This window comes from Eschrichtius robustus, chromosome X, assembly GCF_028021215.1.
Source record: "Eschrichtius robustus isolate mEscRob2 chromosome X, mEscRob2.pri, whole genome shotgun sequence".
Classification (NCBI taxonomy): domain Eukaryota; kingdom Metazoa; phylum Chordata; class Mammalia; order Artiodactyla; family Eschrichtiidae; genus Eschrichtius; species Eschrichtius robustus.
In genome coordinates, this window is record NC_090845.1 from 67,306,700 (window position 1) to 67,333,849 (window position 27,150).

A 27,150-nucleotide genomic window follows, 5' to 3' on the forward strand; every position below is an offset into this window, starting at 1 on the left:
TCCTACATGCTGCAACTAGGAGTCCGCATGCTGCAACTAAAGATCCCGTGTGCCGCAACTAAGACCCGACCTGGTGCAGCCAAATAAGTAATAAAGTAAATAAATAAATGAATGTTTAAAAAAAAAAGTATGATTGATAAAAAAGAGAAAGAAAACATTAAAATATAAAATGGTTTAAAAAATGACATAAATAAGGCCACCTAATGATTCTTATATTGACCAAATCTCTCCCACAATTTATATTCCTTGAAGGGTCCAAAGTAATAAATTTGATGTAAAAAGCTCAGTCATGAAAACATTAGTAATTGAAGAGACAGAAGTGAGACATTCACCTACTTAATTCCCCTAAAAGCATCACAGCTTCAATTTTCCACTGTCCCTATTCCTGGAAGTGTTACAAGACATATTTGAACCAGCCAACCTCAGTTACACACTTTAGGATATTAATACACAGATACTGTGGCACTCAAGTACCTATACTAATTCAGAATCACTGTCACTTCAACATATTAGTTATGTCCTCTGAACTCCCCTAAATGAAAATGGAAAAAACTGAAAGGACATATAGCCATGCTTACCATGTTTCTCTTGACAACAATTTTATGTATGACCAGACTGCTTGAAATATAAACATCAGTATAATTTTGTGGGAATCAACTGATTTGATAACAAAAGAAGACCTGTGCCAGCCTTTTGAATTTCAGAGGAAAGTTTACTGGCAGAATTTAAATGAAAGAATATATATACATATATATATGAAAATCACAGTGGTTAAAATCACAGGCTCTAGAGTACTGCTCCAACAGTACTCTGGGCAATGATGGAAATGTTGAGTCTGCACTATCCAATATGGTAGCTACTGAGCACTTGAAATGTGACTAGTGTGACTGATGAACTAAAACTTTAATTTATTTAAATGTAACTAGCCACATGTAGCTAGTGGCTCTTGTACTGAGCAGTGCAGATCTAGAGTCTTACTGGGTTTAAATCCTAGCTCTAACACTTATTAGTCCTATGTCCTTGAGCAAGTTATCTCTCTGGATCTAAGTTTCCTGGTCTGCAAAATGGGCCTAATAAGTATCTACTTCACAGGATTACTATGGAGACTAAATATTACACAGGAAGTATTTAGCAAAGTGCCTGGTTTACCAATGACCTTTGCATTGCTAAATCTAATGGTCACTTCTCAGACCTGATCCAATCCATCTACCAGTAACATCTAACAGCATTTAATCACTTTCTTCACCAAAATATTTTCTTCTCTTGGACAGCTAACTGGGACCAAGAAAAGACTCTACTAGGTGTTAATTTACCACTTACTCTTACTTCCAACACCTTTTCTAAAGGTCTAAAGCAGACCCTCACTTTAAAAAACAACGTATTCCCATACAGAGAGAGTAGTTTTTACACCTTAACCAAGTCTTCCTATTGAAAAATTCATAAGACAAATTTGACAGGACAAATTATCTGATATCAGAATTGTCCTAGAAAATTCTAGATATATGGCCATCATAATTATAGAAGGACCAATAAGTTATTACTTGTCCTGAGAATGTACGTATTTAAAAAAAATTTTAGCTGATGCTCAAAGGATACCTCTCATTACCTAAAATGAAAGCATGATAAGCCAAAGCAATTTATATATGTGAAGATCAATTTGTTGCTCTTATTGGGTTGACCAAAAAGTTCCTTCGGTTTTTAAGTAAAAATAAAAGACATATTTTTCATTTTCACCAAGAACTCTATTGAACAACATAGTCACCGTTTTGTTCCACTACCTTCTGCCATTTTTCAGGCAACTTCATAATTCCATCTTCCCAAAACTTTCTGTCTTTTGAGCAAAGAACTGTTCCACATGCCTTTTACAGTCTTCCAGGGAATTGACATTTTTTTCCATTATGAGAATTTTGTAAAGACTGAAATAAATGGAAATCCGAAGGTGCAACGTCTGGTGAATACGGCAGGTGAATCAGAACTTCCCAGCCAAGCTGTAACAGTTTTTGCCTGGTCATCAAAAAAACATGCTGTCTTGCGTTATCCTGATAGAAGATTATACGTTTTCTGTTGACTAATTCCAGATGCTTTTCATCAAGTGCTGTTTTCAGTTGGTCTAACTGGGAGCAGTACTTGTTGGAATGAATCGTTTGGTTTGCCGGAAGGAGCTCATAATAGAGGACTATCTTCCAATTCCACCATATACACAACATCACCTTCTCTGGATGAAGACGGGTCTTTGGTGTGGTTGGTGGTGGTTCATTTTGCTTGCCCCATGATCTCTTCCGTTCCACATTATTGTACAGTATTTACTTTTCATTGTTCATCACAATTTGTTTTAAAAATGGAACGTTTTCGTTATGTTTAAGTAGAGGATCGCACACAAAAATATGGTCAAGCAAGTTTTTTTCACTTAACTTATGTGGAACCCAAACATCAAAGCAATTAACATAACCAAGCTGGTGCAAAGATTTTCAGCTCTTGATTTGGACATTTTGAGTATGTCGGCTATCTCCCATATGGTATAACATTGATCGTTCTCAATTAATGTCGCAATTTGATCGCTATCAACTTCAACTGGTCTACTCGACCGTGGAGCATCGTCCAGCGAGAAATCTACAGCACGAAATTTCACAAACCACTTCTGACATGTTCGATCAGTCACAGCACCTTCTCCATACACTACACAAATCTTTTTTGCGTTTCAGTTGCGTTTTTACCTTTCTTGAAATATTAAAGCATAATATGCTGAAAATGTTGCTATTTTTCTTCCATCTTCAATATTAAAATGGCTACACAGGGACTCCCCTGGTGGCGCAGTGGTTAAGAATCCACCTGCCAATGCAAGGGACATGGGTTCGAGCCCTGGTCTGGGAAGATCCCACATGCTGCAGAGCAACTAAGCCCGTGCGCCACAACTACTGAGCCTGCACTCTAGAGCCCGTGAGCCACAAACACTGAGCCCACACACCACAACTACTGAAGCCTGCATGCTCTAGGGTCTGCATGCCGCAACTACTGAAGCCCGCGCGCCTAGAGCCCATGCTCTGCAACAAGAGAAGCCACTGCAATGAGAAGCCCGCACACCGCAATGAAGAGGAGCCCCCGCTTGCCACAGCTAGAGAAAGCCCGCATGCAGCAGCGAAGAGCCAACACAGCCAAAAACAAATAAAATTTTAAAAATAAATAAATTAAAACCAAAAACCCCAAAACAAAACAAAAAAACAAAAAAATGGCTACACAAAAATTCACCAATTTTGATAAGTTTTTTTTAAATGTGAGCTGATATGACAGCTGTCACTATACAATCTAACAAAATTGTTTCAAATGAAGTTAAAGACAACTAAGCACTACTAGAGCCATCTTATGGAAAAAAACCTAACGAACCTTTTGGCACACCCAATATTTTACCAGAGACTGAAGCACAAAGAGCAGTAAAATTAGTAAAATTTTTTGTCTATGTAAAGATAAAGTGCCTTGTTTGACTTTTTTCCCCTTCTCTCTTTTAAAGAATTTTTATCTTATTATATTTAATTGAGGTATAGCTGATATACAATATAAGTTTCAAGTGTGCAACATAGCGATTCACAATTTTTAAAGGTTATACTCCACTTTTACTTATTATAAAATATTGGCTATATTCTCTGTGCTATACAATATATCCTTGTAGCTTTTTTATTTTATACATAGTAGTTTGTACCTCTTAATCCCCTACCCTTATCTTGCTCCTCCCCACTTCCCTCTCCCCACTGGTAACCACTAGTTGGTTCTGTATATCTGTGAGTCTGTTTCTTTTTTGTTATATTCACTAGTTTGTTGTATTTTTTAGACTCCACATATAAGTGGCATCATACAGTATTTGTCTTTCTCTGGCTGACTTATTTCACTAAGCATAATACCCTCCAAGTCCATCCATGTTGTTGCAAATGGCAAAATTTCATTCTTTTTTTATGGCTGAGTAGTTTTCCATTGTGCATATATTACCACATCTCCTTTATCCATTCACCTGTTGAAGGACACTTAGGTTGCTTCCATATCTTGGCTATTGTAAGTAATGCTGCTATGAACATTGGGGTGCACGTATCTTTTTTTTTTTTTTATAAATTTATTTATTTATTTATTTTTGGCTGTGTGGGTCTTCGTTTCTGTGCGAGGGCTTTCTCCAGCTGTGGCAAGCGGGGGCCACTCTTCATCACGGTGCGCGGGCCTCTCACTGTCGTGGCCTCTCCCGTTGCGGAGCACAGGCTCCAGCCGCGCAGGCTCAGTAGTTGTGGCTCACGGGCCTAGTTGCTCCACGGCATGTGGGATCTTCCCAGACCAGGGCTCGAACCTGTGTCCCCTGCACTGGCAGGCAGATTCTCAACCACTGCGCCACCAGGGAAGTCCCGCACGTATCTTTTTGAATTAGTATTTTCATTTTTTTCAGATATACACCCAGAAGTAGAATTGCTGGGTCATATGGTAGTTCTATTTTTAGTTTTCTGAGAAACCTTTTTTGGAATTCTAACTTTGCTCCTTAATAATTGGGTAATCTCTCAGAACCAATTCCCTTACTACAAAGGGGTAATACCACCTGTAACTAATAGGACTATTGTAAGGATTAAAAGAGATAATGTATTTAAAAGGAACATAGCACAAGCACTTGATATTTATTACTCCTTTTTCCATATAACCTGCCTTCTCCTGTTTTTTAAAGAATATTAATCTCTTTTTACACATCATCTACAAAACATCCTTGCCACAGATATCTGCCATAAATCTAATCAAACTTTTGGATCGAATTTCCAGTTTAGAGAATGTATAAGATATAGAAATTCAAATTCACCACCAGGAAATAAACAAATGCAGAATGAAGGGAGGGGAGGTGACTGCACTAAATTAAAAGAAATATATGGAGAGACGCAACAACCAAATGCAGTGTGTGCACCTTGAGTGGATCTGGTTTCAACAAAGAAACTGTAAGAAACTTTTTGAGACAAGTGGGATAATTTGAATATTAATATGGATGTGGTATTAGATGCTGTTAGGAAATTAAGAAGTTATTAATTTTATGGTATTGTGGTTATGTAAGAAATGTCTATAATTTAGAGATTTATATTCAAATAGCTACAATTGAAATATCATATTCTTATAATTTAAATATTTCAGAAAAATAGAGGCAAATATGGCACAATATTAACAATTACTAAATCTAGGTGATGGGTACATGAGTATACATAATATTCTTCTGGTTTGAAAATTTTACAATAGGAAAAAATTTTTTAATAACCTTTTATTAAACATACTGTCTTTATGATAAGGGAAACAGACAACACAAGACTACGTGGCAGAATTCTGAGACAGACCAAAGTCTAAAAGATGGGTCCATACCCCTTTTAGCCCAAGTTAGCTCTCTATTTTAGCAAATCAAAACAGTTTTCTTAAGCTGGAGTCTGAATCCAAGTCACCTATATACAGATTTTTAAAAATGCTAAACTGGGACTCCCCTGGTGGTGCACTGGTTAAGAATTCACCTGCCAATGCAGGGGACACGGGTTCAATCCCTGGTCTGGGAAGATCCCACATGACGCAGAGCAACTAAGCCCATGTGCCACAACTACGAAGCCCACGCGCTGCAACTACTGAAGCTCGCGCGCCTAGAGCCCATGCTATGCAACAAAAGAAGCCACAGCAACGAGAAGCCTGCGCACCTCAACAAAGAGTAGCCCCCACTCGCCGCAGCTAGAGAAAGCCCATGCGCAGCAATGAAGACCCAACACAGCCAAAAATAATTAAAGCTAAAAAAAAAAGACGGCTAAAACACTGTCATATAAAATAATGAGGAGGAGACCTTCAAGATGGTGGAGGAGTAAGATGTGGCGATCACCTTCCTCCACACAAATACATCAGAAATATATCGACATGTGGAACAACTCCTACAGAACACCTACTGAAAACTGGCAGAAGACCACAGACTTCCCGAAAGATATATATATTTTTTTCCTTTTGCTCTATTTTTGAGTGTGAATGTGCATGCTTCTTTGTGTGATTTTGTCTGTACAGCTTTGTTTTTACCATTTGTCCAAGGGGTCTGTCTGTCCGTTTGTTTTTTTTTTTAGTATAGTTTTTAGCGCTTGTTAGCATTGGTGGATTTGTTTATTGGTTTGGTTGCTCTCCTCTTTCTTTGTCTTTTCTTTTTTTGAATTACTTTTTAAGTTTTTAAAATTTTTAATAATTTTTTATTTTAATAACTTTATTTCTTTTTATTTGATTCTTTCTTTCTTCCTTTCTTTCTTTCTCCCTGTTCCTCTGAGCCATGTGGCTGACAGGGTCTTGGTGCTCCAGAGGGGTGTCAGGCCTGTGCCTCTGAGGTACGAGAGCCGAGTTCAGGACATTGGTACACCAGAGACCCATCTCCAAGTAATATGAAAAGGCGAAAGCTCTCCCAGAGATCTCCATCTGAACGCTAAGACTCAGCTTCACTCAAAAACCAACAAGTTACAGTGCTGGGCACCCTATGCCAAACAACTAACAAGACAGGAACACAACCCCATCCATTAGCAGACAGGCTGCCTAAAATCATAATAAGGCCACAGACACCCCAAAACACACCACCAGACGTGGACCTGCCCACCAGAAAGACAAGATCCAGCCTCATCCACCAGAACACAGGCACTAGTCCCCTCCACCAGAAAGCCTACACAACCCACTGAACCAACCTTAGCTACTGGGGGCAGACACCAAAAACAACGGGAACTATGAACTTGCAGCCTGTGAAAAGGAGACCCCAAACACAGTAAGTTAAGCAAAATGAGAAGACAGAGAAACACACAGCAGATGAAGGAGCAAGGTAAAAACCCACCACACCAAACAAATGAAGAGGAAACAGGCAGTCTACCTGAAAAAGAATTCAGAATAATGATAGTAAAGGTGATCCAAAATCTTGGAAATAGAATGGAGAAAATACAAGAAGCGTTTAACAAGGACCTAGAAGAACTAAAGAGCAAACAAACAATGATGAACAACACAATAAATGAAATTAAAAATTCTCTAGAAGGAATCAACAGCAGAATACCTGAGGCAGAAGAATGGATAAGTGACCTGGAACATAAAATAGTGGAAATAACTACTGCAGAGCAGAATAAAGAAAAAAGAATGAAAAGAATTGAGACAGTCTCAGAGACCTCTGGGACAATATTAAACACATCAGCATTCAAATTATAGTGGTCCCAGAAGAAGAAGAGAAAAAGAAAGGGACTGAGAAAATATTTGAAGAGATTAGAGTTGAAAACTTCCCTAAAAGGGAAAGGAAATAGTCAATCAAGTCCAGAAAGTGCTGGGAGTCCCATACAGGATAAATCCTAGAAGAAACACGCCAAGACACATATTAATCAAACTATCAAAAATTAAATACAAAGAAAATATATTAAAAGGAGCAAACGAAAAACAACAAATAACATACAAGGGAATGCCCATAGGGTTAACAGCTGATCTTTCAGCAGAAACTCTGCAAGCCAGAAGGGAGTGGCAAGACATATTTAAAGTGATGAAAGAGAAAAATCTACAACAAAGATTACTCTACCCAGCAAGGATCTCATTCAGACTCGACTGAGAAATTAAAATCTTTACAGACAAGCAAAAGCTAAGAGAATACAGCACCACCAAACCAGCTTTACAACAAATGCTAAAGGAACTTCTCTAGGCAGGAAACACAAGAGGAGAAAAAGACCTACAATAACAAACCCAAAACAATTAAGAAAATGGGAATAGGAACATACATATTGATAATTACTTTAAATGTAAATGGATTAAAGGCTCCAACCAAAAGACACAGACTGGCTCAATGGATACACAAACAAGACCCGTATACATGCTGTCTACAAGAGACCCACTTCAGACCTAGGGACACATACAGACTGAAAGTGAGGGGATGGAAAAAGATATTCCATGCAAATGGAAATCAAAAGAAAGCTGGAGTAGCAATTCTCATATCAGAAAAAATAGACTTTAAAATAAAGACTACTACAAGAGACAAAGAAGGACACTACATAATGATCAAGGGATCAATCCAAGAAGAAGATATAACAATTGTAAATATTTATGCAACCCAACATAGGAGCATCTCAATACATAAGGCAAATACTAACAGCCATAAAAGGGGAAATCGACAGTAACACAATCATAGTAGGGGACTTTAACACCCCACTTTCACCAATAGACAGATCATCCAAAATGAAAATAAACAAGGAAACACAAGCTTTAAATGATACATTAAAGAAAATGGACTTAACTAATATTTAGAGGACATTCCAACCAAAAACAACAGAATACACTTTCTTCTCATGTGCACACGGAACATTCTCCAGGATAGATCATATCTTCGGTCACAAATCAAGTCTTGGTAAATTTAAGAAAGTTGAAATCGTACCAGGTATCTTTTCCGACCACAATGCCATGAGCCTAGATATCAATTACATGAAAAAATCTGTAAGAAATACAAACACATTCAGGCTAAACAATACACTACTTAATAACCAAGAGATCACTAAAGAAATCAAAGAGGAAATCAAAAAATACCTAGAAACAAATGACAATGAAAACACGATGACCCAACAAATATGGGATGCAGCAAAAGCAGTTCTAAGAGGGAAGTTTATAGCAATACAATCCTACCTCAAGAAACAAGAAACAGCTCAAATAAATAACCTAAGCTTACACCTAAAGCAATTAGAGAAAGAAGAATAAAAAAAACCCCAAAGTTAGCAGAAGGAAGGAAATTATAAAGTCAGATCACAAACTAAAAATAAATGAAGGAAACGATAGCAAAGATCAATAAAACTAAAAACTGGTTCTTTGAGAAGATAAACAAAATTGACAAACCATTAGACAGACTCATCAAGAAAAAAAGGGAGACGACTCAAATCAACAGAATTAGAAATGAAAAAGGAGAAGTCACAACAGACGATGCAGAAATAACAAAGGATCATGAGAGATTACTACAAGCAACTATATGCCAATAAAATGGACAACCTGGAAGAAACGGACAAATTCTTAGAAAAGCAGAACCTTCCAAGACTGAACCAGGAAGAAATAGAAAATATAAACAGATCAATCACAAGCACTGAAATTGAAACTGTGATTAAGAATCTTCCAACAAACAAAAGCCCAGGACCAGACGGCTTCATGGGTGAATTCTACCAAACATTTAGAGAAGAGCTAACACCTATCCTTCTCAAACTCTTCCAAAATATAGCAGAGGGAGGAACACTCCCACACTCATTCTACGAGGCCACCATCACCCTGATACCAAAACCAGACAAAGATGTCACAAAGAAAGACGACTACAGGCTAATATCACTGATGAACATAGATGCAAAAATCTTCAACAAAATACTAGCAAACGGAATCCAACAGCACATTAAAAGGATCATACACCATGATCAAGTGGGGTTTAACCCCTAAGTGCAAGGATTCTTCAGTATACACAAATCAATCATTGTGATACACCATATTAACAAACTGAAGGATAAAAACCATATGATCATCTCAATAGATGCAGAAAAAGCTTTCGACAAAATTTAACACCCATTTATGATAAAAACTCTCCAGAAAGTAGGCATAGAGGGAACTTACCTCAACATAATAAAGGCCATATATGACAAACCCACAGCCAACATCGTCCTCAATGGTGAAAAACCGAAACCATTTCCTCTAAGATATGGAACAAGACAAGGTTGCCCACTCTCACCACTATTATTCAACATAGTTCTGGATGTTTTAGCCATGGCAATTAGAGAAGAAAAAGAAATAAAAGAAATCCAAATCGGAAAAGAAGAAGTAAAGCTGTCACTGTTTGCAGATGACATGATACTACACATAGAGAAACCTAAAGACTCTACCAGAAAACTAGTAGAGCTAATCAATGAATTTGGTAAAGTAGCAGGATACAAAATTAATGAACAAAAAAATCTCCTGCATTCCTATACACTAATGATGAAAAATCTGAAAGAGAAATTAAGCAAACACTCCCATATACCACTGCAAGAAAAAGAATAAAAAACCTAGGAATAAACCTACCTAAGGAGAAAAAAGACCTGCATGCAGAAAACTATAAGACACTGATGAAAGAAATTAAAGATGATACAAACAGATGGACAGATATACCATGTTCTTGGATTGGAAGAATCAACATTGTGAAAATGACTATACTACCCAAAGCAGTCTACAGATTCAATGCAACCCCTATCAAACTACCAATGGCATTTTTCACAGAACTACAACAAAAAATTTCACAATTTGTATGGAAACACAAAAAAACCCAAATAGCGAAAGCGATCTTGAGAAAGAAAAACGGAGCTGGAGGAATCAGGCTTCCTGACTTCAGACTACACTACAAAGCTACAGTAATCACGACAGTATGGTACTAGCACAAAAACAGGAATATAGATCAATGGAACAGGATAGAAAGCCCAGACGTAAACCCACGCACATACGGTCACCTTATTTTTGATAAAAGAGGCAAGAATATACAATGAAGAAAGACATCCTCTTCAATAAATGGTGCTGGGAAAACTGGACAGCTACATGGAAAAGAATGAAATTAGAACATTCCCCAATACCATACACAAAAATAAACTCAAAATGGATTAAAGACCTAAATAAATGTAAGGCAAGACAGTATAAAAGTCTTAGAGGTAAACATAGGCAGAACACTCTATGACATATATCACAGCAAGATCCTTTTTGACCCACATCCTAGACAAATGGAAATAAAACAAAAATAAACAAATGGGATGTAATGAAAAAAGCTTAAAAGCTTTTGCACAGCAAAGGAAACCATAAACAAGACAAAAAGACAACCCGCTGAATGGGAGAAAATATTTGCAAACGAAGCAACTGACAAAGGACTAATCTCCAAAATTTACAAGCAGCTCATGGAGCTCAATATCAAAAAAACAAACAACCCAATCCAAAAATGGGCAGAAGACCTAAACAGACATTTCTCCAGAGAAGATATACAGATTGCTAACAAACACATGAAAGGATGCTCAACATCATTAATCATTAGAGAAATGCAAATCAAAACTATAATGAGGTATCACCTCACACCCATCAGAATGGCCATCATCAAAAAGATCTACAAACAATAAATGCTGGAAAGGGTATGAAGAAAAGGGAACCCTCTTGCACTGTTGGTGGGAATGTAAATTGATACAGCCACTATGGTGAATAGTATGGAGGTTCCTTAAAAAACCAAAATAGAACTACCATACGACCCAGCAATCCCACTATTGGGCATATACCCTTAGAAAACTATAATTCAAAAAGAGTCATGTATCACAATGTTTATTGCAGCAATATTTACAATAGCCAGGAGATGGAAGCAATCTAGGTGTCCATTGACAGATGAATGGATAAAGACGATATGGCACATATATATAATGGAATATTACACAGCCATAAAAAGAAACGAAACTGAGTTATTTGTAGTGAGGTGGAATGGCTAGAGACTGTCATACAGAGTGAAGTAAGTCAGAAAGAGAAAAATCAATACTGTATGCTAACACATATATATGGAATCTTAAAAAAAAATGGTTCTGAAGAACCTAGGGGCAGGACAGGAATAAAGACACAGACATAGAGAATGGATTTGAGGACACAGGGAGGGGGAAGGGTAAGCTGGGACGAAGTGAGAGAGTGGCATAGACATATATATACACTACCAAACGTAAAACAGATAGCTAGTGGGAAGCAGCCACATAGCACAGGGAGATCAGCTCGGTGCTTTGTGACCACCTAGAGGGGTGGGATAGGGAGGGTTGGGAGGGAGACACAAGAGGGAGGAGATATGGGGATATATGTATATGTATAGCTGATTCACTTTGTTATAAAGCAGAAACTAACACACCATTGTAAAGCAATTATACTCCAATAAAGATGTTAAAAATAAATAAATAAATAAAATAATAATGATAATAAAAAGAACATTTTTTTAAAAACGCTAAACTGAATGCATAAATGCATGGTGACACTGTTTTAAGAACTTCAAATGAAATATCAAATTTGTCATAATAACTGTATGAAGTACATACTATTTTTAACCCCCATGTTAGTGATGAGATCTCTAAGATCGTGAATCAGCATGGGTTGCTGGTCCCCCCTCTGAAAATCAACCTGCAGAAAAAACTACAGAAGGGAAAAGGAAACATGAAGTCCAGGAACTTATAGACACACACGTGTGTGCGACATCACTGGGGTGACACAACGGGTATCATATGCCATCTGAAGCAGAGTTATGGAAAAAATAATTCAAGTTAGGCATGATAGGTGTACTTCAGGAAATAAGGGAAGACATTACCAATATGAAATTCAAATAAAAATTATCTTAAAAGTGTCAAAATGAAATATTTTGGATAAAAATAATCATTGAAATAAATAATGGATAGTATAAATAGCAGGAGAGGTACAGCTGAAGAATAACTTAGTGAGTTTGGAGATCAGACTGAGACACTTTCCCAGAAGATAGCAGGAAAGGATAAAGAAATAGAAAATGCAAAAGAAAAGCTAAAAGATATGGAAGCTAAAAGCAGATGGGCAGGCATTCAGCAATAACAGTCTCAGAAGGAGATGAAAATAAAAATGGAGAGGATGAGATTTTTGAGGAGTAATGGACACCAATTTCTCAGAACAACAGATCAAGAAACTGAGGCACAGAGAAGTAAAGTAACTTGGTATGGTCAAGATTCAAACCCAGGTCGTCTTGTCTGAGTGCTCTTGCCCTTAACCACCATGCTATACTGACTCAGGACTGAAGATCAATAAATTCAGCAACAAAGATAATTAAGGAGGACTGGAATCAGCTTTGCCACTCTAGGATTTTGCAGTAACTAAAAGATGAAATCTATACTCTCCAGTATTACACACCTTGATAACATTGCAAATGCCTTTCCATAAACTCACAGCACTGATTGAAAACGAAGTGTGAAGAAGTAAAGGGAACCCTTGTGCACTGTTGGTGAAAATGTAAATTGGTGCAGCCACTATGGAGAACAGTATGGAGCGTCCTGAAAAAACTAAAAATAGAACTACCATACGACCCAGCAATCCCACTCCTGGGTATTTATCCAAAGGAAACTAAAACACCGACTCAAAAAGATATCTGTGAGATTGGGATTGACATGTATACGCTGATGTGCATAAAATGGATGACTAATAAGAACCTGCTGTATAAAAAAATAAATAAAATAAAATTCAAATATTCAAAAAGAAAAAGATATCTGCACCTCTATGTTCAATGCAGCATTGTTTACAATAGCCAAGACATGGAAACAACCTAAGTGTCATCCATGGATGAATGGATAAAGAAAATGTGGTACATACAATGGAATATTACTGAACCATAAAAAAGGAAATACTGCCATTTGTAACATGGATGGATGGTGAGGGCTTATGCTAAGTGAAGTAAGTCATACTGAGAAAAACAAATATCATATGATCTCACTTATATGTGGAACATAAAAAAGCTGAAATTATAGAAACAGAGTAGAGTGATGGTTTCCAGGAGCTGGGGTGTGTGTGAGAGATGGAGAGATATTTGTCAAAGGGTACAAATTTCCAATTATAAGATGAGTAAGTTCTGGTGATATAACGTACAGGGTGTTGGCTATAGTTAATAATACTGTATTGTATATTTGAAAGTTGCTAAGAGAACAGATCTTAAAAGTTCTCATCAAAAAAAAAAATTGTAACTATGTGTGGTGATGGATGTTAACTAGACATTGTGGTGATCATTTTGCAACATACACATATATCAAATCATTATGTTGTACATCTGAAACTAACAATGTTATATGTCAATTATATCTGAATGGAAAAAAGTTGGATATAAAAAGAAGAAAGTGTCAAGTCCTAGCAAAGGAGACTGCCTCATTTTACTATTTTCACAAGTTTATTCACATAACATATTAATGGCAGCACAGTAGATTGTAGCAGTTAAAGAGTATGGGGTCTGGAATCATCGCACTAAGATCAAATGCAGGTGACACCGCTTCTCTCTGTCATAATTTTATCACCTATAAAATAGAAATAAACTCTACCGGCTTTGTAAGGTGGCTATAAGGATTACATGATTCAATGCTAGTAAAGCCCTTAATACAGTACCTGGCTGCTGGGAAAACTGGACAGCTACATGTAAAAGAATGAGATTAGAACATTCTCTAACACCATGCACAAAAATAAACTCAGAATGGATTAAAGGCCTAAATGTAAGACTGGATACTACAAAACTCTTCGAGGAAAACATAGGCAGGACACTCTTTGACATACATCACAGCAATATCTTTTTGGATACATCTCCTAGAGCAATGGAAATAAGAACAAAAATAAACAAATGGGACCTAATTAAACTTAAAAGCATTTGCATAGCAAAGGAAACCATAAATAAAACAAAAAGACAACGTACGGAATGGGAGAAAATATTTGCAAATGAAGCGACTGACAAGGGATTAATCTCCAAAATATACAAACAGCTCATACAGCTCAATATCAAAAAACCAAACAACCCAATCAAAAAACGGGCAGAAGACCTAAATAGAAACTTCTCCAAAGAAGACATACAGATGGCCAAAAAGCACATGAAAAGATGCTCAACATTGCTAATTATCAGAGAAATGGAAATGAAAACTACAATGAGGTATCACCTCACACTGGTCAGAATGGCCATCATCAAAAAGTCTACAAATGATAAATGCTGGAGAGGGTGTGGAGAAAAAGGAAGCCTCCTACATTGTTGGTGGGAATATAAATTGGTATAACCACTATGAAGAACAGCATGGAGGTTCCTTAAAAAACTAAAAATAGAGCTACCACATGATCCTGCAGTCTCACTCCTAGGCATATATTCAGAGAAAACCATGGGCATATATCCAGAGAAAACCATAATTCAAAAATATACATGCACCCCAACGTTCACTGCAGCACTATTTACAATAGCCAAGACACGGAAGCAACCTAAATATCCATCGACAGAAGAATGGATAAAGAAGATGTGACACACACACACACAGTGGAATTATTACTCAGTCACAAAAAGGAATGAAATAATGCCATTTGCAGCAACATGGATGGACCTAGAGATTATCATACTAAGTGAACTAAGCCAGGCAGACAAATACCATATGATATCACTTATATGTGGAATCTAAAAAAAAAAAAAAAATGATACAAATGAACTTACTTACAAAACAGAAAGAAACTCACGGACTTAGAAAACAAACTTATGGTTATCAAAGGGGAAACGGGGGGAGGGGGGAGGGATAATTTATGACATTGGGATTAACATATACACACAACTATATATAAAATAGATAACCAACAAGGACCTACTGTATATCACAGGGAACTATACTCAATATTTTATAATAACCTATAAGGGAAAAGAATCTGAAAAGGAATATATAATATATATAAGACTTATGGAAAAACCCGAAGGAACATTTTTGCCAATCCAATATATTTACATATATCTGAATCATTGTTCTGTACACCTGAAACTAACACAATATTGTAAATCAACTATACTTCAATAAAAATAAATAAAATCTCCGAAATGCACTCAAATACACACATTTCAGAACCATGTGCCTGTTTTTCTTCTCATAGCATTGGTAACTGTCACCCTCTATATTTTATGTATTTACCTTGTTTATCGCCTGTCTCTCCCCACCCCCACTGCAATGGAAGCTTCACAAGAGCAGGGATTTTTGTCTGCTTTATACATTGCTGTAGCCCCAGGATCTTGAACAGTCACTGGCACACAATAGGTACAGAATACATTTTTGTGAAGTGAATGAATGTCGGTTTCCCCCCTCCCTCCCTCCTCTTCCTCTTATCCTATGAATACAGTGTTTGAACTCTGTTTTCACCCCCTTCTTTTTTCATAATTTCCAAGAGCTAGGAATAACTTTCAGGATCTTTAAGACAGATTAAATGTCACACACACCCACCTTCTGCCTAATTCCTTAAAACTCCAACCCAGGTCCAGGCATAAAATAGTCACCAGCTTGCTTCACATCCTTGTTTGGAATTAAGGAAACATAAATTAATTTGTTCTCACTTTCAACTAAATTAAGGGCAGAAGTCGCAGGTCCAGAAACACTGCCTCTGATTTGGTAGCGTGAGGACTTTTTCCTTAGTGGGTAGGAGGGGAAGGAATGCCTCTTAAAAATGCCAGCAGTCAGATAAAAATACCTTTGTCTTTGGTGATTTATGTAAAAATTGTGTTCAATCTATGTCCAAAATTTCCATGTTTAATTGACTTTGGAAGCAATAATAAAAGTCAAATTTTTATTAAAAAAATACAGTACCTAGCATAAAAAGCACTCAAACGTTAGCTACTGTTCATTATTCTTCTTAATTCAAAGATTTAGCTGATAATAATTAGAAAGGCGAATCATACTCCTATATACCTTGTACTCACAGCAGCAGTAGAGCTTGTTAAAAATACAGATTCCCAGGGCCCACATCAAGAAATTGATTCAGTAGGTCTTGGATGAAGCCAGGAATCTGCATTTTTATCAAGCTGTCAGGCGAATATTAATGCAGGTTAGTCCAAGGCATGTCAACCATTGCCTTAGCTTGCAATTTTAGGACAAAACTTTATTTGTTCATTGTCACTTTTATTGACTATTTGCTATGTGCTAGGTATTATACCAGGAGCTGGGGATACAGTGATGAAGATATATTAATACAAACCCTGCCCGCATAGGCTAGTAAGAAGCATATAACCTAGAGAGAACAGATACATCTTTGGATTTGTATATAAAACCAAAAAGTTTCTACTACTTAATTCATTTATTCAATGAGCATTTACTAAATATAAACCTGGTATTTTCAATTTCAGAATTTCCATGATCCATAGTAGTAGTTATTTCTAGTGCTTCAAAAGGAGACACATTTCCTTAAGTCTACCCCCAATTGCCTCCACTCCCCCAGCCCCTCTCCACCCCCGCAATGGAATCTCACATTCCACCCCCAACTCTGCCAGCAAGACAATTCATTTGTGTTGATGTTTCCATTAGCAGTGATTTGTAAAACAGTTTTCCTGAGTTAGGGAGGTTGCCATTTAGGGCCATCATTGGTACCATGACCTCTTTAGCCCAAATGTTCTCCCTAAAATACTTGTTGACGTTGGCTCCTTAGTTTTTCCTGTGTTATAAGGTGATACAATCAAAGTTAAGATACAAAACAACACTGTTAAAAATCATGTCAGTCTATTAACATGTATTTATTTTGTAGTTTGTGAAAGGTACTAGAAGCAATCCTTCAGTTTTAAAAATTACTACACTGGTATCACAGCCGGCTGTGAGGCAGACAATTCCTTTAAAGTTTTATGTATCATTTAAGGGGGAAAAATCCTTAAATGTTAGAAAAAGTAACAGTTTGTAGCCAAATGCATGCTAACATCATTGGAAGTGATTATCAATGTCTAGTAATTAAATATTATCATATTCCCTCTTCTTGATTATAATTGATCTCTAAGGGAGTTAAAGCCTCAAATACCTATCTCTTCTGCAGCCTAGCTGGGATTACTGCCTCTGGCCTCTAAATGTTTTTAGTCTTCTACTGATCTGTCATATGTCAAGCTAAACCTTCTAAGGATCAGGACCTCATATGACTCCTCTGAAATTCCACAAACTTAAGTCTATACTGGTTTCAGAGAAATGAACCAAGTATAATGGCAATCTTAATGACGATTATGGAAACAAAAACAGCAGCTAACATTTGAGCACTTACTATGTGCTAGGCAGTGTGCTCTACATGGATTATCTCTTCTGTGAGGTAGGTACTACTGTTTTCTTATCTTCTTAAGGGAAGTGGGGCTTGGAAAGCTTATGTGGCTTGCCTAAAATTACACCCAGAAAAGGGTGATTGGCAGGTTACTTGCAAAAGGGACAGGGCTTAAACCATTTGCTCTTTTTACTGGGCATCAACCATCCCAGCAAATACTGAATAGGAGACTTTTACAACCTACAAAGAAATGGTAGAATTAAAACAATTTTTCTAGGGTTTAGCATGATTTCTGGTGGTCTGTTCTTATTCAGATGAATAATAATCATTTTTATGCCAGTGAATACAAATATAGAAACAATACTAAAACTTGTTATAGTAAATAATAAATGTACTAAACTTGTGATAAAAGAGGCAGAGAAGTAGGAGATAATGACATCAAACCTCATATGTGCTTCAATTATGAGCATAGCTCCTTAGAGGTACATGTCAACAAAAATTGGGTTCATGTGCCACCACGTGGTTAATATGCTATAGGTCACTAATACTTGCCCTACAATTAAATGGGTCCTTTCGAACCTTTATTCTCAAAGGTAAATGCATGCAACTTCCTGAAATAGGCTGATTAGCTATTTTATACTTCACATCAAATTATTTTAATGGAGTATATTTCTCTCTAATGTTAAGAATGACAAAGGTAAAACCTTATACTACCATCTGCTGGCTAATAAAACTGCACAATAACATCTCTGTTCAGTAAACTATGCTATGAGGTATTAAAACTTGAATGAAGGACTAAAGACAAAGGGAGAAAATTGTACACAACATCAGGGTAGAGGAAGTAAAGCCTCACTTTAGGTACTTTAATTTAAATCCCCATTTTGTTTTCCTTATAATTATCAACATGCAGTCCATATTTAAAAAGACATAGGTAGTAAATGCTGGAAAAGGGAAGTGCAAAAAAATTTTCTATGCCAGGTTTACTGACTTTTGTTTTCCTACTAAAGGGTACAGAGCTTAGGCTGTATACCCACTGAAGCATATTACGAAACATGACCTTGACCAAGATTTTTATCTCTGATCTCTATATAATTCATAAGTTTATTACCAGAAGAGGTACTTTCCCCTAACATAATTTACATAAATGTTAACAGAGGTCAGATATTACTTTAATATTAAAAAAACAAACAGTTAAGAATCAGTCAACAAATCTTTATCACTAGAAACTTGTGTTAAAGTATTTATCAGTTTAGGTCATGTTGAAGTTTCAAAATGTCTGAGGAACATTATTACCCTGAACAACTGAAGAAATGCATAGACACTTGGTAGACATGATACAGGAGACCCTAAAATCAATATATTTTAAAATATGGTTCCACAGAACTACAGGACCATTATATTTCAAAAAGGAAAAAGCAACAGCACGAACAACAGCAAGAAACCAATGAGGGGATATAACAGAATATAATTCATGGGGTGGGGTGATGAATAGAGCTAAGATAGCTGATTGAATATAGAACTGAAGACATGAATTAAAGCTCCAATTCTCTTCCTTTTACATACCTGCTTCATTTCAATTTTACTGCTTGCAAAAGTAAGTCAAATTCTAACACCGATTTTCAATGATATATGGATCAATATGGAACAATAAAAATACAGTTAAATATCACTATAAAGGTGACTAAAAAGGCCATATAAAAGTGTTAACACTGCTTTATTCACTATGGATGAAAGAAAAGGAGCAAATACAGTTCTTGCCTTTAAAGAACTTCAGAGATAAAAAGACAAGAAAAAGTCAAGTGGTTAATAAACTGAGATAGTAAATCTAATTAGAAAGTGAAGAAGTAAAAGAAAGTAAACAAGAACAGAAATACAGAAGAGGAGTTATATAATAATGACTTTAAGAGGAAGTGATGAGGCAGAAAGAGATAATAATCACATATCAAGTAAGTTGAAAATGAACACTTTTTCAAAGGACAAAGAAAAGTTAACTCAAAAAGGCATGCAACTTAATCATTATTTAGACAATAGCAAGTTAAGGGGGAAGTGAAAATGTACCATTTTTAGCAGTCTTTCATCTTAAAAAATATGTATAAAAGGGCAGGTGTTTGCAATTGTACTATAACATAGTAGGAACCAACTTTGAAATGTCTTTAAATAAGAGCAGGTTCAAACACCAAGAAATCCTTCACTGCAAATATAAAAAACACCTACTTGTACCCATTTCAGAGAGAACTAATTTTCAAAATCCCATTAAAGGAAATGAAAATCAAATACTATTGGGCAAAGTTAAATGAAATTCTAAATACAAGCCCAGGGAACAAAATTAACATTTACTGAGTACCTACATCATGCCTGGTACTTCTCTATCCCCATTGCTACCACCTTACTTCAGGCCTGCATTACCTCTCTCATGCGGATCATTTTAATAGCATACTAACAAGTATCTTATCCATTTTCTTTTCTCCAATCCATCCTGCACACTGACACCCAAAGTGATTTTTCTAAAATGAAAATTTGATGTTGGTCTTTTGTTTAAAATCATTAAATAGATCCTACAGCCTGTAACACAATGTCCAAACTCTCTAACTTCTACGATCTGATTCCCATCTACCTTTCCAGTCTTTCTCTCGCCTCTTCCCATGCCCACCCTTATACTCTACACCACTATCTCCTTACACTCCATTATTTATTTTTAACTACCTGAGGTTCCTAAAACTTGCAATGCTGTTTTATGCATGTGTTTCTTTTTTTCTGCTCCTCCCCTTGAAGGGCCTTCATCTTTTGCCCTCATAGCAATGCAAAGAGCTACCACGTCTATTTTCAACATCAGTTCAAGTCCTCCTAATGCCAGCTCCCCATCCCCAAATTTTCCAAGAAAGAACTGAATATTCCTTCCTGTACAGGGTGCCTGTACAGATTTCTATTACAGGACCCATAATTTTTATTGTTACGGTATGCTTATTTAGACTGTAGGCTCCTTGGGAGCAGGAACCTAGTCTTATTTATCAAAGTATCCTTACTAACCAGCACAATAATTGGCACATCACAGGTACCTGCAAAGTTTTTAACCAATTAATAAATAAATAAGCTTCATTATTTAGGTTAAAGGTTTTTCACTGCTTACCAAAAGGTATAGTCTATCATCAGTGATTGAGTTCCATCATTTATTTCCTTGAAATGTCTGTTTCACTCCACAATCATCACCCTATTATATGTCCTCATCCTGCATTTTAATGCCACACTAATTTTCCAAAAGCCCACATTCATCATAAAAGAGCCCCATTCATGAACTTACAGTGAATACTATTTTACATCCAAATGCCTCCATTTACCTTTAATGTCTCTCCAAAAGCTGGCCCTACCTTTACCTATCCAATTTCAACTCGTCATCTGGCCGATTTCTTCATCATACCTTGAGTCTGGTACATAAATTCTTACCTTTCCTTTCACCCAAACTGTTTCATCCTACATTCACACCTTATTCTTACCTAATCCAATTAAATACTAACGATCACTTATGGGCCAGTCTGATTTTTTCCATTAAAACTGTACCTGAATGCACCCCCCTCCATTTTTAACCATATGCTATAGCGAATACATTCAGTACCAGTCACTTCAGCACTTCATTCTTTTGTTTTTAAGAATGTTACTTTTTTCTCTCCAAGTGGACTATCATCTCCTTCAGGTAAATCTCATATACATCCTATTGTATTTCCTGTTAGATCCCAAACAATTCTTAGTTACTATGATAGTAAGCCATCATTATATGGTACAGTGTTTTTAAAACTTTTTAAAAGCTTTTTTAAAACTAAAAAAGTCCTCTTTTTAAATAAAATATTATGTTGCAGCCCAATACATAAAATCGATAAAAGGAGAGGGACTCTGATCGAAATGGGATGCAGAGCTTGGAGTGCTGCCCATCTGGCCTTCCCCTACTTGCTTAGCCACATGGTAGCCCCAGAGCACCTCTGCAAATCTCCTGAGGCTCTTTGGAATACAATTTGAAAACTACTGTGTTCAAGTTCTAGCTCTAACACTCACTGGCCATGTACCCTTGGGTAATCACAAACTCTCTAAGTTTCAATTTCCTGAGATAATGAGTATACATGAGAAAGGCCTTTGTAAACTTTAAAGCTTTCTATAAATTCGAGGAATTTACAACTTCACAAGCCGTGAGCTAAACTGGTTATATTACACAATCTTAACAATAGTTACATCGCCCAATGGTACCGACTGTGAAAGCATTCTATATTTTAAAATCCACCTTTATTTAAAATAAAATAAAGCATTCTAAATATCATACAATTCTGGGAATCCCAAGTCCTCTGCCTTGTTTCTTGTACTTAGAATTAACTTTCTAATCTCCATTTGGGGGCAATAACGTATAATGATTAAGAGGACATGCTTTCGAGTTGGGCAGACTTGGTTTGAAAGCCAGCTTTACCACTAATTAAGCTTGGATAAGTTACATAAACCTCCCCAAGCCTTAATTTCCTCATCTCAAAAATGAGAACAGCACTATCAGCTTTTCAGTTGCTGCTAGATTAAGGAAAATAACCTGAACTAATCATTTAGCACAGAGTATGAAACCCAGTAAGAAATCAGTAAGTTAACTATTATTTTCCTCTTGGGAAGAGGCGTGGGAGAGTTGAAGCACTTTGCATTAAAGTAGCATTCAATATTCCTTTTCCTTTTTTTCGTGGGCAAAGGGTCATAGCACCAAAAACAAAATACAGTAAGTAAAGTCTATAAACGAAAACACATGACACCTTTGACAACTCAGAGTGCAAAGTTATAAAACAGATGGTTTCTTTCCAGATATCCTGTAACAATTAAATAGCATTTCTTTACTTCTGGATTTTTTAAATCTTCTTTAAAGCTTAGGCAATGTCTTGTTCTTCTTAATACACCTTCACAATACACTTCAAAGTCAGCAAATAATCAGTAAATGTTTATTAAATTAAACAGATTTCCTACAATCAGAAATTTACCATATAACAAATAACTTCAAAGCAACTATCTCTTTTCAACTTGGAATGGTAGCTTCCTATGAGAAATATTACTAATCATGGGCTGTTTCTCATGAAAATTGAAGTTTAAAGTTAAGTTTAATTTTAGGAAAGAGGCTAATTAAATATAAAATCAGTCTCAATTTGAAAAAGGAAACTTAACTATCTTTAAAATTATAAACATAAATGTGTGCAAGTCTTTATAGAATACTCTTTCCCATACAAAATTAAGTACCTGATAGGAAAGGTGTTAGGGATATAAGAGTTAAATAAAACAAGGCAAGTATACATTATGCAGCTTTTTTTTTTTTAAGTAGAGATATATGTACCAATATGGAAAGATGTTCAAGAAACATCTAGGTGAAAAGAGCAAGTTGTAAAAGAGTATGTATGGTATAAGCCCATTTGTGTTTGTCTGCTTTTAAAGATATACAAACAAATCTGTCTGTGCACAGAAAATTATCTGAAGACTATTCAAGACCCCTACTCACATTCTATAATAATATAATTAAGAAAGGAAGCCAAATCACTATCAATTTAGTATTTCGTAACATGGAAACTGAAATGACTCTTTTTTAAAAAGTATTATAAAAACGATAGATTTTAACCTTCATGTGGCCCTAAGCCATTATCAAAGATATTTGATAGAGACTGTCACAAAAACTCTTTCCTAAATGCTCTATCAGTAAACTTTAAATGGAAGAAAAGTTCATTGATTACAAAAACAAAATATTTGCTTATATAGACAAAGGACATTTAAAAAATTTTCCCAAATGCTAAATATTCATGTTACTTTAATTGAGTTATATACATTGAAAAATAACTGGAGAAATCACTGATTTATATTAATGTTAGAAATATATTTATTTATATTAACGTTTTTTTTAAACAGTAACATTAATCTCCTAAGGTTTTGTGGGGTTTTTAAAAATTTAATTTAATTTTATTTATTTATGGCTGTGTTGGGTCCTTGCCTCTGTGCGAGGGCCCTCTCTAGCTGCGGCAAGCGGGGTCCACTCCTCACCGCGGCGTGCAGGCCTCTCACCATCGCGGCCTCCCCCCCTGCGGAGCACAGGCTCCAGACGCACAGGCTCAGCAACTGTGGCTCACGGGCCCAGCCGCTCTGAGGCATGCGGGATCCCCCCAGACCAGGGCCCGAACCCGCGTCCCCTGCATTGGCAGGCAGACCCCCAACCACTGCGCCACCAGGGAAGCCCTACCTTTTGTTTTAATTAAATGTTCCAACCATATGAAGAACTAAGATACTGTTGAATTTTCTTTACAAATGACTGAAGTTTGGTAAAATGACACTGTAACCCAGTAGTTGCTTTCCCAATTCTCTTAACAGCTACATGGAACATTAAGTGCTTAAATTTGAAACCAAGACAACAGGAACAGCACGTCCCCCAATAATCCCCCCCAAAATGACGTTTTAGATAATTAGAATAGGTTTAAATATATAAACTCTTTATTTAGATCAGAGAACATACGGTTTTCTCATATGTTCAGTAGGGTCAAAATGATATCTACCATATTAAATTTCTATATTAATATTAAATACTGTTTTCTTATCCAAGAACAATGGACCAGAAGACAGATGTAGATACTATTCCTGTCTCTGCCACTTATTAGGTAAAAACTGGGTAAGTCATCAAATGCCTCTGACCCTAAGTTTCCCCATCTATAAAATGAGAGGACTTTTCACACTTGGAAATGTGAAAGTCCTACTTACTTTATGACAGTGAAAAATATCAAGTAGGAGACACTTTTATTTCCTGATTCTTAATTGCTATATGACAACAAAAAATGTTAAGGAAGAGACAATTAAACCTCATATATAATTATTAAAATTATGTATGCCCTCTACTGGAGATTATTAAAAGAGAACCATACTATTTCCTTTAAGGTTTCTACTCAGAAACCCTTTTCTGCAGGGCTGAATTTTTTATTTGGCATAAAATATGTGTTTCAGATTACACTATCTTTTGTGGTGTTACGTGGAGAATTGACCTCTCATTTAAATACAGTTTTATTCTCTTTGAAAAATTCTGAAATATAGCCTTAGTCAGATGAATAACTTTCATAGTAGGAATAAAATTTCCTTGGTCCATGTTAGTTTTTTTTTTAAGCTAACAATTTAAAGATCTTTACCTTTGGCAGCATGGGAGTATCCCTTTTCTTCTTCTTTTCTGAATTAGGGTCATCTAACAAGTCTGGCTCAAAGGTATAAAGTTCAGTAAGCTCATTCATGGTAAAATGACGTTCAACTTGCTGTTGATCAACAACTCGAAAAGACAGTGACTGCTTAGTTACTTGCCGATCATAAATCTTATCTTCCATGGTTCCCTTTGTAAAAAAGAATGAACAATACACAAATAAATAAATTTTGTAAACATGAAACTTAATCACGAAGAAATATAGGTTATTGGTTACTACAAAATAGCAGAACTTCGTAGTAATATACTGCCATGAAGCAAGTTTTATGTACAATGCTGTTTAATTCATGAGAGATTTTTATGTTCAAAGTAGTTTACATTGACAGAAAAGAAAACTATATTACTGATAATCGTTCTAAATTTTTTCACCAATATGCATTCATCTGTTGCTTTAAATAATTCTGTACTTGGTGGAAGCAGGAGAGCAGTCAGATACCAAGGTAAATAGAATAAAAGAGTACAAAAAATAAGATTTTAGGAGGTTACTGATGTAAGAATGCAAGAGAACAGTTTAATTCCTTTCCAGTGGAATACAATAAGCTCTCAACAATCACTATAAACTGTCTTTATGTAATTTAAGTCTTACTTTCTATAACTTCAGGACAAAAAATTAATAACTAAAATGCCAATCTATTATATATTCTATATGGCATTCTGAACTAGAATGTAAAGGAACTCTTAATCTAAATAACAGGAAAGAGTTTACAGTGTAGTTTTCCAACTATATTATGTACTTTTATGTATGAGCAAGGATCTACCAATAAAACCCAATCTCTGGTTGAGAAGCCCAGATTTGGAGGCAGGTAGAGAGGGTAGCATCTGCTCCCAAAGAAGATGTACCAGTTAAAAGGGCAACTTGAGGGACTTCCCTGGTGGCGCAGTGGTTAAGAATCTGCCTGCCAATGCAGGGGACACGGGTTAGAGCCCTGGTCCGGGAAGATCCCACATGCCACGGAGCAACTAAGCCTGTGTGCCACAAATACTGAGCCTGCACTCTAGAGCCCATGAGCCACAACTACTGAGCCCACGTGCTGCAACTGCTGAAGCCCAGGCACCTAGAGCCCAGGCTCCACAACAAGAGAAGCTACAGCAATAAAAAGCCCACGCACCGCAATGAAGACCCAACGCAGCCAAAAATCAATCAATAAATAAATAAACTTAAAAAAAAAAGGGTAACTTGATTCTATGAACCTGTATTACATTCAACTGCATCTAATTCTTTGATTTCATTTATTTTCCTTAAATTTCAGCTTCTGTTTTTTAATACCTGAGTTTATATGTAAAGGAAATTAGTTGAATAGTCTTGACTAGAAATATTAAATATTCCTTGTAATGATTCTTTGTTATTATAATACATTACCTGTTTCTTCCTATTTACCTACACTCTTCCAAACTAAGAGAACATCTGGTGACCAGTGAAAACAATGATCATTTGACCTTCACATCTATAAGCAAATTAGATTTAGTTATTGGCTTTTCTACTTATGCTAAGTAAGAGAATTATAAATGTTTAACTTTCTTGAACTAGCAAGAAAATGCTAAATCTGTATACACAGGCAAATCCATCTCAATCTGAGAAAGTTGACATTAGAGACCTGGACAAACGACAAAACAGAAAATCATCAGGGGCCAAAATTGGCTTATGCTGCTTTATGAATAGGAATGATGTTTTCAACTTTGTTTGCCTCTCTATAATGCAGATATGCCCTGAACTCCAAAAATATGATCAGTTTCACCCAATCTTTCAATATTAAAAAGAGAATGTAAATGATAAACCTACCTGAGCTAAGAACCTATATACATACACAGGTTTAGTTTGTCCAAAGCGATAAACTCTGAATATACTCTGGATGTCATAAGATGGATTCCAAGAAGCATCAAATATAATCACTCGATTAGCAGCTACCAGATTAATTCCAAGAGATCCTGCTTTGGTCGAAATGATAAACAATCGCCCTCTGAAAATGAAAATACAAAATAAATGTTTAGTAATGAGTGCTACACAGAAATCTTATTTATATGACTTTTTTATTCTAAGGCAGTTTTTTGAACAATCAAGAGTTCAGAAAATTCATTACTCACTCCCTGAAAAACAGACATGTCTAAGGAGTCAGGTTGATGATTTACATGCACAAGAAGAATCTTACTGCGGTAAAACGAAA

The 27,150-nt window shown here is 36.1% G+C and overlaps 1 protein-coding gene across 8 annotated transcripts in view; it reads right to left on the reverse strand.

Annotated features, from left to right (window-relative positions):
- ATRX (ATRX chromatin remodeler) overlaps positions 1 to 27,150 on the reverse strand; it is a 254,434-nt gene that overhangs the window by 11,867 nt on the left and 215,417 nt on the right. For all 8 annotated transcript variants that reach the window (XM_068534190.1, XM_068534186.1, XM_068534185.1 and 5 more), the window contains 2 exons: positions 26,769 to 26,946; positions 24,924 to 25,118 (listed from right to left, as the gene is read on the reverse strand). In XM_068534190.1, the coding sequence (XP_068390291.1) occupies positions 24,924 to 25,118; positions 26,769 to 26,946 (373 nt within the window). The remainder of the gene's footprint in view (positions 1 to 24,923; positions 25,119 to 26,768; positions 26,947 to 27,150) is intronic.